At 40.7% G+C, this 13,578-nt stretch overlaps 1 protein-coding gene across 1 annotated transcript in view; it reads right to left on the bottom strand.

The window, feature by feature from the left end:
• Positions 1-1,523: 1,523 nt before the first annotated feature.
• Positions 1,524-13,578, bottom strand: part of CNPY3 (canopy FGF signaling regulator 3) — a 35,259-nt gene continuing 23,204 nt past the window's right edge. Inside the window, exons 5-7 of the mRNA XM_073597280.1 lie at positions 7,981-8,103; positions 4,859-4,976; positions 1,524-3,704 (exon numbers count right to left, since the gene is read on the bottom strand). Coding sequence (XP_073453381.1) covers positions 3,499-3,704; positions 4,859-4,976; positions 7,981-8,103 — 447 coding nt within the window. The 3' untranslated portion in view covers positions 1,524-3,498. The remainder of the gene's footprint in view (positions 3,705-4,858; positions 4,977-7,980; positions 8,104-13,578) is intronic.

Below are 13,578 nucleotides of genomic sequence, written 5' to 3'. Positions count from 1 at the left end.
AGAGTGCGGCTATCCAGGATTTTCTTCATTCCACAAGAAAACTAAACACACTTTTTCGGTTTTCTTTTTTGAGCAGTGTTAGTTTAAAAATAAATCGTGTTACTGCACATAAAATGTGCACATTTTATTCTGTAATTTGTCCTGTTTATAGTGCCACTAAAATTATGATTCTGGTACAACTACAAAAGCATTGCAAAGTCATTTACAAATAAAATGTAATCTTAATTTTCCACTATTTTAAAATGGGAAATGTGTAAATATGTTAAATGTGTAAAAATATTGACAAACAAAAAAAAGTTTAAATATTAGTTAATAAAATAGAAAAAAACAAAAAATCAGCAAGGAAATAATAATTGAAATAGAAGGAGACTAAGGAGTTAGAGTAAACTAAGGGGTTATAAACTAGCGTAAAATAAAGGGGTTAATATAAGAGGTTAAACAGAGAAACATTTTATTTGAGAAAAAAAAAAAAGATGATGGAGATAGAGATGATAGAGATAGAGACGATAGAGATATATATACACAAACACACACATAAAATTTTACTTGTCAGGTTGTTTTAAAGTGGTATTCCGGCCAAAATTATACTTTTTAAATAAAAATACCCCTATAATACACAAGCTTAATGTATTCTAATAAAGTTAGTCTGTAAACTAAGGTCTATTTTGTTAGTTTATAGCAGTAGTTTGTTACTTTATAAACTTACAGCAGGCCGTGGCCATCTTAAGTGTGGGCATCTGAAGCCAGACTGTATTTCTTCCTGGATCTCATCCTTGCAGATCTCGCACATGCTCAGTGCAGCACAAGCAGTGTAATAGGTTTCAGGTCAGGTGTCCATAGCAACAGCAGTGTCAGAGAAAGTTGCCGCCCCTTCCCAGAAGGCATTGCAAACAGGAAATGATGAGATGGGCCACGGCCAGGGAGGAGGAAGTGAAAAATGAATACAGCAGATATACAGTAGGTGCTGAGAAAAAGAAAAAAAATATCCAATTCGTTTACAGTGCACAATTTAGTGAGGGATGCTGAAGAGTTGTAAAAGTGGGTGGAACTCCACTTTAACTGACATCTGCAGATCTAAGGTCACCCTGCAGATGAATGAACAGAAAGATTTCAAATGTAACAATATCTTACTTTGTATCTTTTGGAGCGGTGACGTTTATAAACACGGATTCAGACTGCTTTTTTGACAGCTTGAGCTGCAAGTTCCTCTCTGAATATATTGTAATGCAGGCTCTGATTAACCATAGACAACAATTACGACGGTACACTTGGGGGGGGGGGGGCGGGGGGGCAGGGAGCAGGGCTGAATGACTGGACGTGCTATACACCCTGTATACGATGACATTTTTCAGGGTGTGTGTAACATGCCCAAAGTCTGTAAGTAGTTGATCTTAGATTGCTGTGTGTGCATACTAACGTGAAAAATTACAGATTCTAAAACAAAAGATCTAATTAAAAATTTGGTAAAAGCATTTGTGACTGAGCCGCCTCAGATGTACAAGTAAATATACTGAGACAAACTATTCAATAAAATCCATTTATTTACGTTATTTCAGAAAATAAGAAGAATTGTAACGACTGATATAACAAAATATCTTTTAGCTGTATCATCATCCATGGTAATGCAAGTTAGCCAAAATGTATCAGTATTTTAGACTGCACATGAGTACATGACAGGATCAAAAAGCAAATTTGGGAGGACCCAGACATGGAAGCTTCTTGATGGTAGGAATCTAAAATAAATGTATTTTCCATAATAACCAGCTTCTCCCGTTAAGCTTTCTGTAACACCTTAGAAGCTGATTAGTTACAACAAGTCACAGGGACCATCTCAAGATACTTGAAGGAACAAAAGTCTATACATAGTACAGGCATGACTGCAAAAAGCATCATTTAAAATACAGTAACATGATACTGGATAAAGCTTGTGGGGTTAAAATGTGAAAATAAAGGGTCATTTTATGAAAAAAGCCAACATTATGGTTATACGGGGACACATGGGCTAAATCATCCACGGACATCCATTTCTCTAGAGGTCCCTAGCAGCGAGATCTTTCTACCAGATCTCACTCTACAAAGAAGAGGAATCCTTCAAAAGTAAACACTTTGGCAGGAGCGAGGAACTTTGGTGCAGATATTTTACTACCCAAGCTCCCAAAGAGATGTAAGAATTCAGTGAATGACTCGACCTACGAACCCTCACCCTTAAATGTTAGGTGTAAATGTACTGACCCTTGAAAAGAACTGAAAGGGGACAGCTTTGGCCATGGATTGCCAGAAGTAGAGGACAGCCAAGACCAGCTAGCTGCAGGGATTTTTCAGTAAGGAACAACACTGATAGGAACCAGAAATATGAAAAAAAAAAAAAAAAAGAGAATGAATGTCTACTATGAGTCAGAAAGCTTGTTAAGAGTCAAATTCCATCCACAAATGGTAATACAAGTTTGGAAAGAGGTCAGTATAATAGCCTGCCTAGATGCTACTTATAACTTTTAGGAAAACCACAGAAAAGGTCCCACAATCACAAGCTTCTAAAAACACACATCTCATAACGGCCATGACAGGTGGGTACAGCTGAGATTCTGGACTCAGAAATGTGGTAGCTGGGTATACAAGTTTAGCAGAATGGCAGAGCTGGGAGTCTTGGTACACAGATATTTTCCAAATAGATTAAGAGGCTGGTGAGTGATGTATACTGCAGGTACTCATTCAGAGCTGAAATATTAAAGTGGTTGTAAAGAAAAGTTTTTTTTTTTTTATCCTAATGCATCAAGATAAAAAGCCTTCTGTGTGCAGCAGCCCCTCTCGGCCCCATAACACTTACCTCTCTGTCCAGTGATGTCCACAACTGTCTCAGCCATCTGAGATTCTCCCTCCTGATTGGCTGAGACACAGCCATTGGCTGCCAACAAAGTCAGCTAGCCAATCAGGGGAGAGAGGGGGCAGGGCCGGGTCAGGGCTCCGTGTCTGAATAGACACAGGGAGCTGTGACTTGACTTGGGTGCCCCCATAGCAAGCTGCTTGCTGTGGGGGCACTAAACAGGAGGGAGGGGCCAGGAACACAGAAGAGGGACCCGAGAAGAGGAGGATCCGGGCTGCTCTGTGCAAATCCACTTCAACAGAGCAGGTAAGCATAACAGGTTTGTTATTTTTTTTAAAAACAGAAAAAAAAACTTTACAATCACTTTAATTGTGGGTGGGCTTACCCCTTAAAAAAAAAATACAGAGTTGGCTGGATAGCAGTAGGCTTGGTCCTTTTCATCCATACAGGAGTCCATGTTAAATAGTCAAAAAGGTGAGACCAACAAGTCATACAGTATCCTGAAATTTAACAGCCAGATCACAAAGCACGCAGCAGTGATATACTGTAATGTTCCTTCATTTCCCTCCTGTGATGGACATCTGTAAAGCTGAGCAGGAAGAATGGAGCATCAAATCCCAGAGATATGTCTGGGATGAAGGGGTTCATGTAACCTACCAAAGTTTGGTCGAGTTGTGTCAAAGTTCATCAATAGGCCTGCTTTCAGAAGGCTGCGTCTCAGGTACCTCTAGGTTTTCTGCAGTTGGCTTTTCGGGGTTCTTATTCTTTGAGTTTTCTTTGGCTTTCTTGGTTTTCTTTTTGCCCCCCTTATTTGATGGTTTCTTTTTACCAGAGGAAGGAGCAGAATCTCCCTTCTTACCAGACCATTTTTCATCCAGGCAACCTGGTACAAGCAGTCAAGATTAAAAAAATTAAAAATAAAAAGGGGACTTAATTTTTTTTTTAATGTGTTACCTACCTCATCAGTATTGTTTACTGTAACCTACCCATCCCTAGCAGTCTATACTTACTTTTCCTTCATTCTCCCAATGTTCTGTTTACCTCTGGAAGCCAAAAGGAAATTCCCAATACTTCCATGTATGGAAGAGCATGTGACAGCACTAAGTTTAATTTGACTACAGATAATCATGGAACGTTCATTTTAAAAAGGGAACCTATATGAAGTGTATTTGCTTTTATTAGTATGCACAGTGCTAAAACATTGTCAGCTAAACATGAAATATTGCATATACCATTTTGTATTTTCATTTCAAATCAGTAAGTAATGCATTGGGCTCTCCCCACCACCCATTTACCCTATCTTAATTGCTCTGTATATATAGAGCTTAATAGCACAAGCATACATTTACATAAATAAATGAGTCAGAGCTGCAGCCCATCCCTCTCCCCCCCGTTTAGATAGGGGTGTATTTTTTTGTTTTTTTTTCATTTCAGAGAAAGTCTGAAAAGTAAGCAGCTTCTGCTGTGTTCACTCTAATGCAATGTAACAAGAGGATGAGAAAAAAAAAAAAAAAAATAATGGAGTGTTCCCAACCCTTGGCCCAGTGACAAAAATTTATTTTGCTGCAGTCTGTGTCCCCACTGGAAAGATTTTTCATCACTTCCTGTGCAGACCATAGTAGTTTTGCTGGCCATACTCGTAACACACTGTACAATCTCATCTGGATTTACAAACAACCTTTTAAAGCCAGGACCTGATTTGATGTGAATTGTTAAGAATGATTAGATACTCACAACATCTCTACACAGTTGTCTGTAAACCGAAGAGGAAATTGGACAGAAATCATGTAAGCTGTGTGGCAAGTCTACATTTTTTTTTAGCAGGGTTTCCAGTTTCCCCTATTGTAAAAAGTCCATTACAGAGCTCAATAGCCCAAGCTGAAGTTTACAAACACTGACTTATTTCATGACCTGCACTGGAAGAATGACAGCTTGCAATGCGACCGATCACTATGGCTAACAGAGGCAAGGGTTTGCTCTCTTTGTTTATGGAAAACACAAGTAAAAGATGTCAGAAGAGAGATTAGTCAAACTTACTTTTGTCCTGTCCCTTTAAGACGTGTTTTGCACACAGAAAGTCTGTAAGATCATCTTGCTGGTGGTTTCGATACCAGTCTTCGATGACATCATCATACTGCTCAATCAGGGCATCACACTGATTGTCAAAAGAAAGAAAAAGGCTTTAGTATTTGTGTCCTGGCATAGAAAATGTACTTATAAAATACGAGTTCAGTACAGAAAGCAATTTCTCTGTGTTAAAGAAAATGCAACCATGATTTCTCGGTCTTCAAACAATACCACTGCATGGGTCAACTGCTCGTTTTTTTCTAGGGGTGAGCACAAAATTTATACTCGCCTGATACTTCTATCCTCTGGAACCCTGCACCCCCACCATCCAGCAGTGGACTGTTCCTGTCTATAGAGCATGCTCTAGGCGTGCTGATGTCAGAACAGTCAATTTTTTAAGACCGCTGGAGTGTAGGGGTGCCGAACTGGTCTTGTGCGGGGAAGATCAGAGGATCAGGTAAGTATTACTCCTCTGTCCTCTCCCCTAGAATAAAAGGAGCAGTTAACCTGTGCAGTGTGGCTGCACGGAGTTCAGCTTTAACAGTCAAATTCTCAACTCATTGTTTATAAGAGTGGTTTCCAACCATTTTTCACTTGCTTTTCCCCTCAGTAGCCTATTTTAGAACTGTACCCCCTGGACAGAAAGTGGAATAGGGAGAGGGGCTAATACGCCAAAGGACACTGACATCTGTACTTGTCAGTACTTAAGTGTAGCAGTAATGTTGAACCCCATTTTCCCTGCAGTGTGTATGACCTGTAGCCTGTGCTCCCTTCAGTCATTCCTCAAAGTGTGCACGTTTTCTCCTCTTCCTTACCTGCACTGTGACATCGACACAGCTGTACACTTTGCAAGTATAGCAATTAATAAAAGAGTGCCAGAGCACATTGTAGCTGATATCACCACTCTGCTAGGATTTACTTTTAAAGCTCACCGGGCGTTGACACATCTGCTTTAGTTTACTGACTTACTAATAGGAAGGCCAGCCAAGAGTGAAGAGAGGGAATATAAGAAAGGCTACTCTTACACCAATAGTCATGTCTGCACCAGTTAGCTTTATGCTCCTCGCCTACAGGGAGGCTGTGCCTAATGGGTGCACAGTGCTTTGCTTTCTGCAGGATGTAGACAGCACAATACACACAAAGAATAGAGTGGATGGCGGAAATGGTGAGAAGAGCAGACAGGCAGCGTCACAGACAGCAAGTGGTGGAGCAGGAAGCTCCCAAAGGTGACAATAATGCCACCCACCCTGAATAAGGGTCAATTCCAGTTGGCCACCAGTACTATGGAAGCATAGGATGCTGTGCAACCCGACCGCCTGCATCCCAACAATTTCCCATCCGCCCAATGTACCCCAAGCTGGAACCATTGGTTTATAGCAAAAGTAAATGCATACGGCGATGAGGATTTGTCCATGTCGGATACAAACAGCCATATACACAAATTTCAATTTCAGTCAAAACGGCCTTGTTGGAAACTTTTTCTTAATCAGCCAGCTGCAGATCAGCGTTTTCTGATAGTGAGCTGGATGTTTGTCCAGCTTTTCCAAATGCCAGGGGAAAAGTAGTATCAAAAATGCACCAAAACCCTGTTTTTTGCAAAGCGCTTGCTTGGGCATTCATTCATTTCAATGGCCAGAAAAATAATTAATTCTGGCCACTGAAATGAACACTCAAACGCTTGACGTATCTAGCATTAATACGCGTAAATCGTTTTTTTAGCGGTAAAACGCTGCTCTCCTGAATGCGCTGGCTATGGGTTTTTTTTCTGCCTCTGAACGCCCGTATCTAAAAGCCTATGTGTGCATGAACAAATGGGCCAACATTGAGGGGCATTTAGAGACCAAGAGAGGGAAAAAAAAAAAAAAAAAAAAGCTCCTCCAAAAGCGGCGTTTGAATTGTCCTGTGCGCAAGAGGCCTACATTTCTAAATAATGAAACATCACACTACTACTATTTATGATAGTAATTCATATGTAAAATTATTGAGAAAGGTTCACAACACCAAACGGCGAAATGATGGCTAGCCACATGCAAAATACAATATTCGCAAGTTTCAAACAAATGGACAGTATGGTGACCTGGCCTTGTGGTGCTGGGGTCATGGGCTGGATTCCCAATTTAGACACGATGGTCATGAAATTTGTATGTTCTGTCAAGGCCTGGTCCTGGTTTTCCCCTACAAACCACCCCAACCCCCCCCCCCTGCTAAAAACATACTAGCGGGTAAACTAGAACATACCCAAAGCCATGGCTCTGCTAAAGACTTGCTCCTTTCATTACACATGGACAACCCGGGTGCTGGATAACACAGCCTGCGTCTACTCTTAGTCGAAAATATTAAAGATATAAGCCACACTCCAAAAACGTAACTCTTTCTGTGTTTGAGAATTGTCAAAAAAGACGGCATGCAATGTATCCACCTAAAACCAACCTTCTTTGATGTGTTTCACCACTGCTGGCTTGCTCACAAGGATAGGGGTTGTCCCCTATCTTTGTGAGCAAGCCAACAGCGGTGAAGGTGGGTTTCGGGTGCAGATATTATATGCAGTCTTTTTTTAAAATTAGTAAACACAGAAAGAAGAGGGAGTGTTTAAATATTCTACATCAAATGCTTGGCAATCTACTTGCATATTTGTTAAGAAGAAACCCCAATGGATGGTTCCAAGTTGGACAACTATCTGATGGGTTTTCAGATGGAAAAACAGGTGTTAACATGAATGGGAATAAGCAGTCACAAGCAAGGGAGTGCTTTTCACAGGCTGCAGAAACATTCTGCTGTATTAGAATATCTCTAACTAGAACACTGCTTTTTTTCCCCCGTAAATTATACCTCTTTTCATCATGTAAACCATATCTATACTCTGGCCAATTTGGCCGACATCTCATGAAAATCCTTCTCAGGATAGCAGAGACTGCCAACACAGCAAAAGGAGTGCTATCATCATACTGAAACTCTTCATTTTAGAATGAGACATTGAACAGGCAGCAGTCCTGATGTGTGTGGCCATACAGTGTATCTAAATCTTCATTGACAGTCTGTGCTTCAAAATGTAGTAGTTTAATCCTGTTATATTACCTGCTTTTCTCATTTACCTGTTTCTTCATGTCAGCAACTTCAGCGGACGTTTCATTCCAGAGTTCATATGGAATGTCCATCACGACTTTCACTCCTTTATGGACGAGGTGATGCAAAGTTTGGAAGGTTTCAGACATCCCCTGAGCAAGAAAAAGTGACAAGCAAAGCCCAAATTCCATTAAAGACTGCTACAAAACCTGACATAATTGGATTTCGTAGATAAAATAGCATTCTAATAATACAGACAAGATATTCAGCGCTGACATAAAAGGACACGGATAAAAATGAAAATAAACTGCTAGGAAACACTCAAGGCTAATTCAAAAAATACTTCAACTAAACATACAAATAAAATAGTGCTGTGCAATTCCTAAATGTCCATACAATAAATTAGGGCTGAAACTATTCGATTATGAAATTAATCGATTACTATTTTCATAATCGATTAATTGGCCAGTAACATAATGGGGGTTAAAAAAACTAAAATGAGCCCTTTATAGTACAAAAAGTGTAAATAATTGCTACTGTAAAGATTACTTTCACAGTTCTACAGTAAAAAAATAAATCCCTTACAGTAGTGATTATTTGCTTTTTTTGTACTATAAAGGGCTAATTTTAGTTTTTTTTAACCCCATTATGTTAATAAACGTCTTAGACCTGGTTCACATCTATGTGTTTTTTGCAGAAACGCACTTCAGTTCATTTACATGGTTTCCTATGGGACACGTTCACATCTATGCTTTTTTCAGCCGCTGCTTATTTGGAAAGGGTCAGGGACTTTTGTTTAATGCAAAACGGTGCTTTTTTGGTTCAATTTACTTCAATGGAGAAGCTGCAGAAAAGCATGTAATGCAATTTTGCAGCAATTTGTGTTTTTGGCCAAAAAAAAAAAAAAAAAAAAGCAAAAAAAAGGCAAATTGCAGCAAAATCACATGCGCAAAAATCAAAACGCACAGCAAAAAGCACTGGAGAAACAAATCAAAAGCAAACTGAATAGGCGTGTACTGAGCCTTATGCTGGCCACCCGGATCAATTTTCAGACGAGAATATTCAGATGAAAAAATCTTTGTACATTCGCTGAATGAAAGAATGTTTGAAATTTTCACTTGTTTTTAACATTCTGTTTTTAAAATGAATGTAATTTCTGAATGAAAACCACATACACTGTCTGAAAATTCCTTTGACCAAGAAGTTTTCTATTATTTCCAAATTTTCCCGTTAAAATTACTTTTTTTTTTTAAGTTAGACATTGTTTTTTTAAATAAAAAAATGTGATATCTGAGTCTGATGATATTTACCAGATTCACCATTTAATAGTATATACAGTATATATCCTCTAATAGCATATACAGTATATCTCTTCTAATAGTATATACAGTATATCACCTCTAAGGCCTCTTTCACACGGATGATCCGTATGTCCGTTTTTCATCCATCCGTTTTCGGATGAAAAACGGACATACAGTCATCCCTATGGAGCGTCGGATGTCAGCGGTGACATGTCCGCTGACATCCGACCCGCTCCGATCCGAAAAGTGTAACGGAGGAAAAACCTACTTTTTCCTCCGTTTTCGGATCGGATCGGATGACGACGGACACTACGGACCGTCATCATCCGATCCCCCCATAGGGGAGAGCGGCGCTCTGACAGGTCCGTCGCTGCACAGTGTGCAGCGATGCACCTGTCATCTTCCTGCTCAGCGGGGATCGGCGGAGCTATCCCCGCTGAGCAAGCGGATGTTCACGGGGCGGATCATGACTGATCTGCCCCGTGTGAAAGAGGCCTAATAGTATATACAGTATATCTCTTCTGTCTGTTATTCTCAGAGTGGATTAAATATTTTGCTCCCTAACCATATAGCTGGTAATTTATATTTACACTGCATACATGGTCGTCATTAGCGGCTGTTATGTCCTTTCAGGCTCCTATTCAGGACAAGTAGGTCCTGTTACCCTTAGGCTCGGATCACATATATGCGAATTGGATGCATTTTTAACCGCATCAAATTTGCATAACATGTGAATCGGAGCAGTTTTTAATGGAGCCGGTTCACACGTCTGGGGCGGGCGTGGCCCTTTTTCTGAAAAGGGTCCTGTGTGATTTTTGGTCCAGTATAGATGCAAATTCAAGTAAAAATTTGCACTTGAATCGGTGATCAAACCGCACTGGACTCTGGACTGCAAACCGCAACCGGACATGTGTGAACCCAGCCTTAGACCCTGTCCCAACTACACTCCCTTCAATAGCATCTCAAATTGCAGTGGTAAGAGCTGTTAAATACTTGGGAGTTGTGGTTACTGTGCAAGTCCAAGACTACGTGGAGAGAAATTTGACCCCTTTACTTGCACGCTTTAAGCAAACGGGTAAAACTTGGAGTAAGCTTCCCCTGACAATAATTGGTAGAGCCAAGCTTGTAAAAATGGTGTGGATGCCGCAGCTTCTATACCTTCTCCATAATTGCCCCGTATGGCTTGTGCTTCCTCTTTTGTGCAATAGATTCCCTTTTCAGGGACCTTGTTTGGAAGTACAGACATCCTAGAATATGGCTCTCCACACTGCAATTATCTAAAGATAGGGGAGGTCTAGCGGCGTCTTAATGCTAGATTTTATTTTTTAGTATCCCAAATGCAACACTGGTATGGTTGGAATAACTTAAAACTTGCAAGACCCCATTCAGAATGCTGTCCTGTCTCAGTTCCCAGAAATTCCACCTGTCCAATTGATGGTGGCACAATAATTTTATAACAAAATGTACTATACCTACATTCAACTTAATAATTAAAGTGTGGGAAACAGTATGAAATCTCACTATGCACGAAGGCTATACACAGTATATGCTGATCTGGGATAATCCAGGGTTACCAGAGCTGAGTAAATTAGAGGGATTTGACTTGTGGAAAAAGGGTGGAATTAGATTCCTTTAGGTGTTATATGACAAAGATATATTACCCTATAATAAATTCACAGAATGGTACCAGCTGCCCAACAAATTATTTTTTCAACATCTTCAATTATGACACGCTTTACAGTACCAAGCCTCTTCCTACCAGCTCAAATATAATCCCTCTGTGGCTTTAACCAAGACGACCTTCACTTCTGACACCAAGCGGGGGACTCATATTTTACTATTCAAACAGCGGCCACATACAGTTAATAGCCTATGGGCATGGCAACAGGATGTGGATTCTTTGAGTGATGAGGAGTGGATCCAGGCACTGTCTGGAACACTTGACGAAGGTCTGTTTATCCCCTTCGCAGCACCTGACTCAGCTCTTCGTCATTCATAGGGTCCATTACACCCCTTTGAAGCTCTATGCTTAGGGAAAAGCGACATCTCCACAGTGCCCTAGATGTACTACGGCCTCAGGATCCCTCCTTCACATGTTATGGTGCTGTCCCCAAGCTCCATCATTACTGGGAGGCTATTTTTTCGATCTTTAACTCTGTTCAATGCAGGCACCGGTATATCCGAAAATTGCCACCCTAAAAATGCCTGAAAATTTTCTTAGGTCGACATGCATTTATTGTGGATAAGGTCTGTATATATAGCCTGTAAACTCATTTTGCAAAGATGGATTTCCTCTTCACCTCCGGCATATAGTCAATGGTGTGATATACTTAACTCTACTCTATGAAGAGAAGAGAAGGCGTATAAAACACAGAGGCTGCCCTAAGAAATGTGCAAAAATCTGGTCGCTGTGGCTAGATTCAGTGAATCAACACACGCCTCTAAACCTCAGGGCTGGACGCCATGTGATAAAAGCTTACTTGCCTTCTTGCTAAGGGAGATACCACAAAATAGTGTTGCAGTACCAAATGCTAATCTATTTGGAACACTTCTCTCAGTCTGTATGGAGACGTACATTGTGAGAGTCATTTTTGGAATCTGATGTTTTATGTGCAGTATTTCACAAAAGTGAGCACAACGCTCACATTTTTATAAATACTTTATTATATATCTTTTTCATGTGACAACACTGAAGAAATGACACTTTGCTACAATGTGAAGTAGTGAGTGTACAGCTTGTATAACAGTGTAAATTTGCTGTCCCCTCAGAATAACTCACACAGCCACTAATGTCTAAACCGCTGGCAACAAAAGTGAGTACACCCCTAAGTGAGTACCCAAGTACCAAGTACCCATTTTCTCTCCCCGCTGTCATGTGATTCGTTAGTGTTACAAGGTCTCAGGTGTGAATGGGGAGCAGGTGTGTTAAATTTGGTGTTATTGCTCTCACTCTCTCATACTGGTCACTGGAAGTTCAACATGGCACCTCATGTCAAAGAAATCTGAGGATCTGAATAAAAAAATAAAAAAAATGTTGCTCTGCATTAAGATGGCCTAGGCTATAAGAAGATTGCCAAGACCCTGAAACTTAGCTGCAGCACGGTGGCCAAGACCATACAGCAGTTTAGCAGGACAGGTTGCACCCAGAACAGGCTCAGGGTCATATCCACAGGTTGTCTTTGGGAAATAGATGTATGAGTGCTGCCAGCATTGCTGCAGAGGTTGAAGGGGTGGGGGGGGTCAACCTGTCAGTGCTCAGACCAAAAGCTGCATCAAATTGGTCTGCATGGCTGTCATCCCAGAAGAAAGTCTCTTCTAAAGATGATGTACAAGAAAACTGCAAACAGTTTGCTGAAGAGAAGTAGACTAAGGACATGGACTCTGGAACCAAGTCCTGTGGTCTAATGAGACCAAGATAAACTTATTTGGTTCAGATGGTATCAAGCGCGTATGGCGACAACCAGGTGAGGAGTCTGGGGCTGCATGAATGCTGCTGGCACCTGGGATCTACAGTTCATTGAGGGAACCATGCATGCCAACATGTACTGCGACATACTGAAGCAGAGCATGATCCCCTCCCTTCGGAGACTGGGCCGCAGGGCAGTATTCCAACATGATAACGACCCCAAACACACCTCCAAGACGACCACTGCCTTGCTAAAGAAGCTAAAGGTAAAGGTGATGGACTGGCCAAGCATGTCTCCAGACCTAAACCCTATTGAGCCTCTGTGGGGCATCCACAAACGGAAGGTGGAGGAGCGCAAGGTCTCTAACATCCACCAGCTCCGTAATGTCATCATGGAGGAGTGGAAGAGGACTCCACTGGCAACCTGTGAAGCTCTGGTGAACTCCATGCCCAAGAGGGTTTAGGCAGTGCTGGAAAATAATGGTGGTTACACAAAATATTGACACTTTGAGCCCAATTTGGACATTTTCACTTAGGGGTGTACTCACTTTTGTTGCCAGTGGTTTAGACATTAATGGCTATTATTTAGAGGGGACAGCAAATTTACACTGTTATACAAGCTGTACACTCACTACTTTACAATGTAGCAAAAAGTGTAATGTCGTCACATGAAGATATAATAAAATATTTACAAAAATGTGAGGGGTGTACTCACTTTTGTGAGAAACTGCATGTATTTGCACGTTCAGGGAGCTTTATATTTTCCTGAAAAAAGGTTTGTTTTTCTTTTACTGTAATATTTCAATTCAAACTATGTGGTATGGGCATTATTTGTTTTAAAAGACATATTTGTATGTAGTAATGAATGGGGATTTTTTTTTTTATTTGTCCGCTTTTTGTTTTTTTCATGGTTGTTGAAA

Source organism: Aquarana catesbeiana, linkage group LG08 (assembly GCF_042186555.1).
Source record: "Aquarana catesbeiana isolate 2022-GZ linkage group LG08, ASM4218655v1, whole genome shotgun sequence".
Classification (NCBI taxonomy): Eukaryota; Metazoa; Chordata; class Amphibia; order Anura; family Ranidae; genus Aquarana; species Aquarana catesbeiana.
Note: the sequence above shows the minus strand (reverse complement) of the source record. Positions and strands in the feature narration are given on the sequence as shown.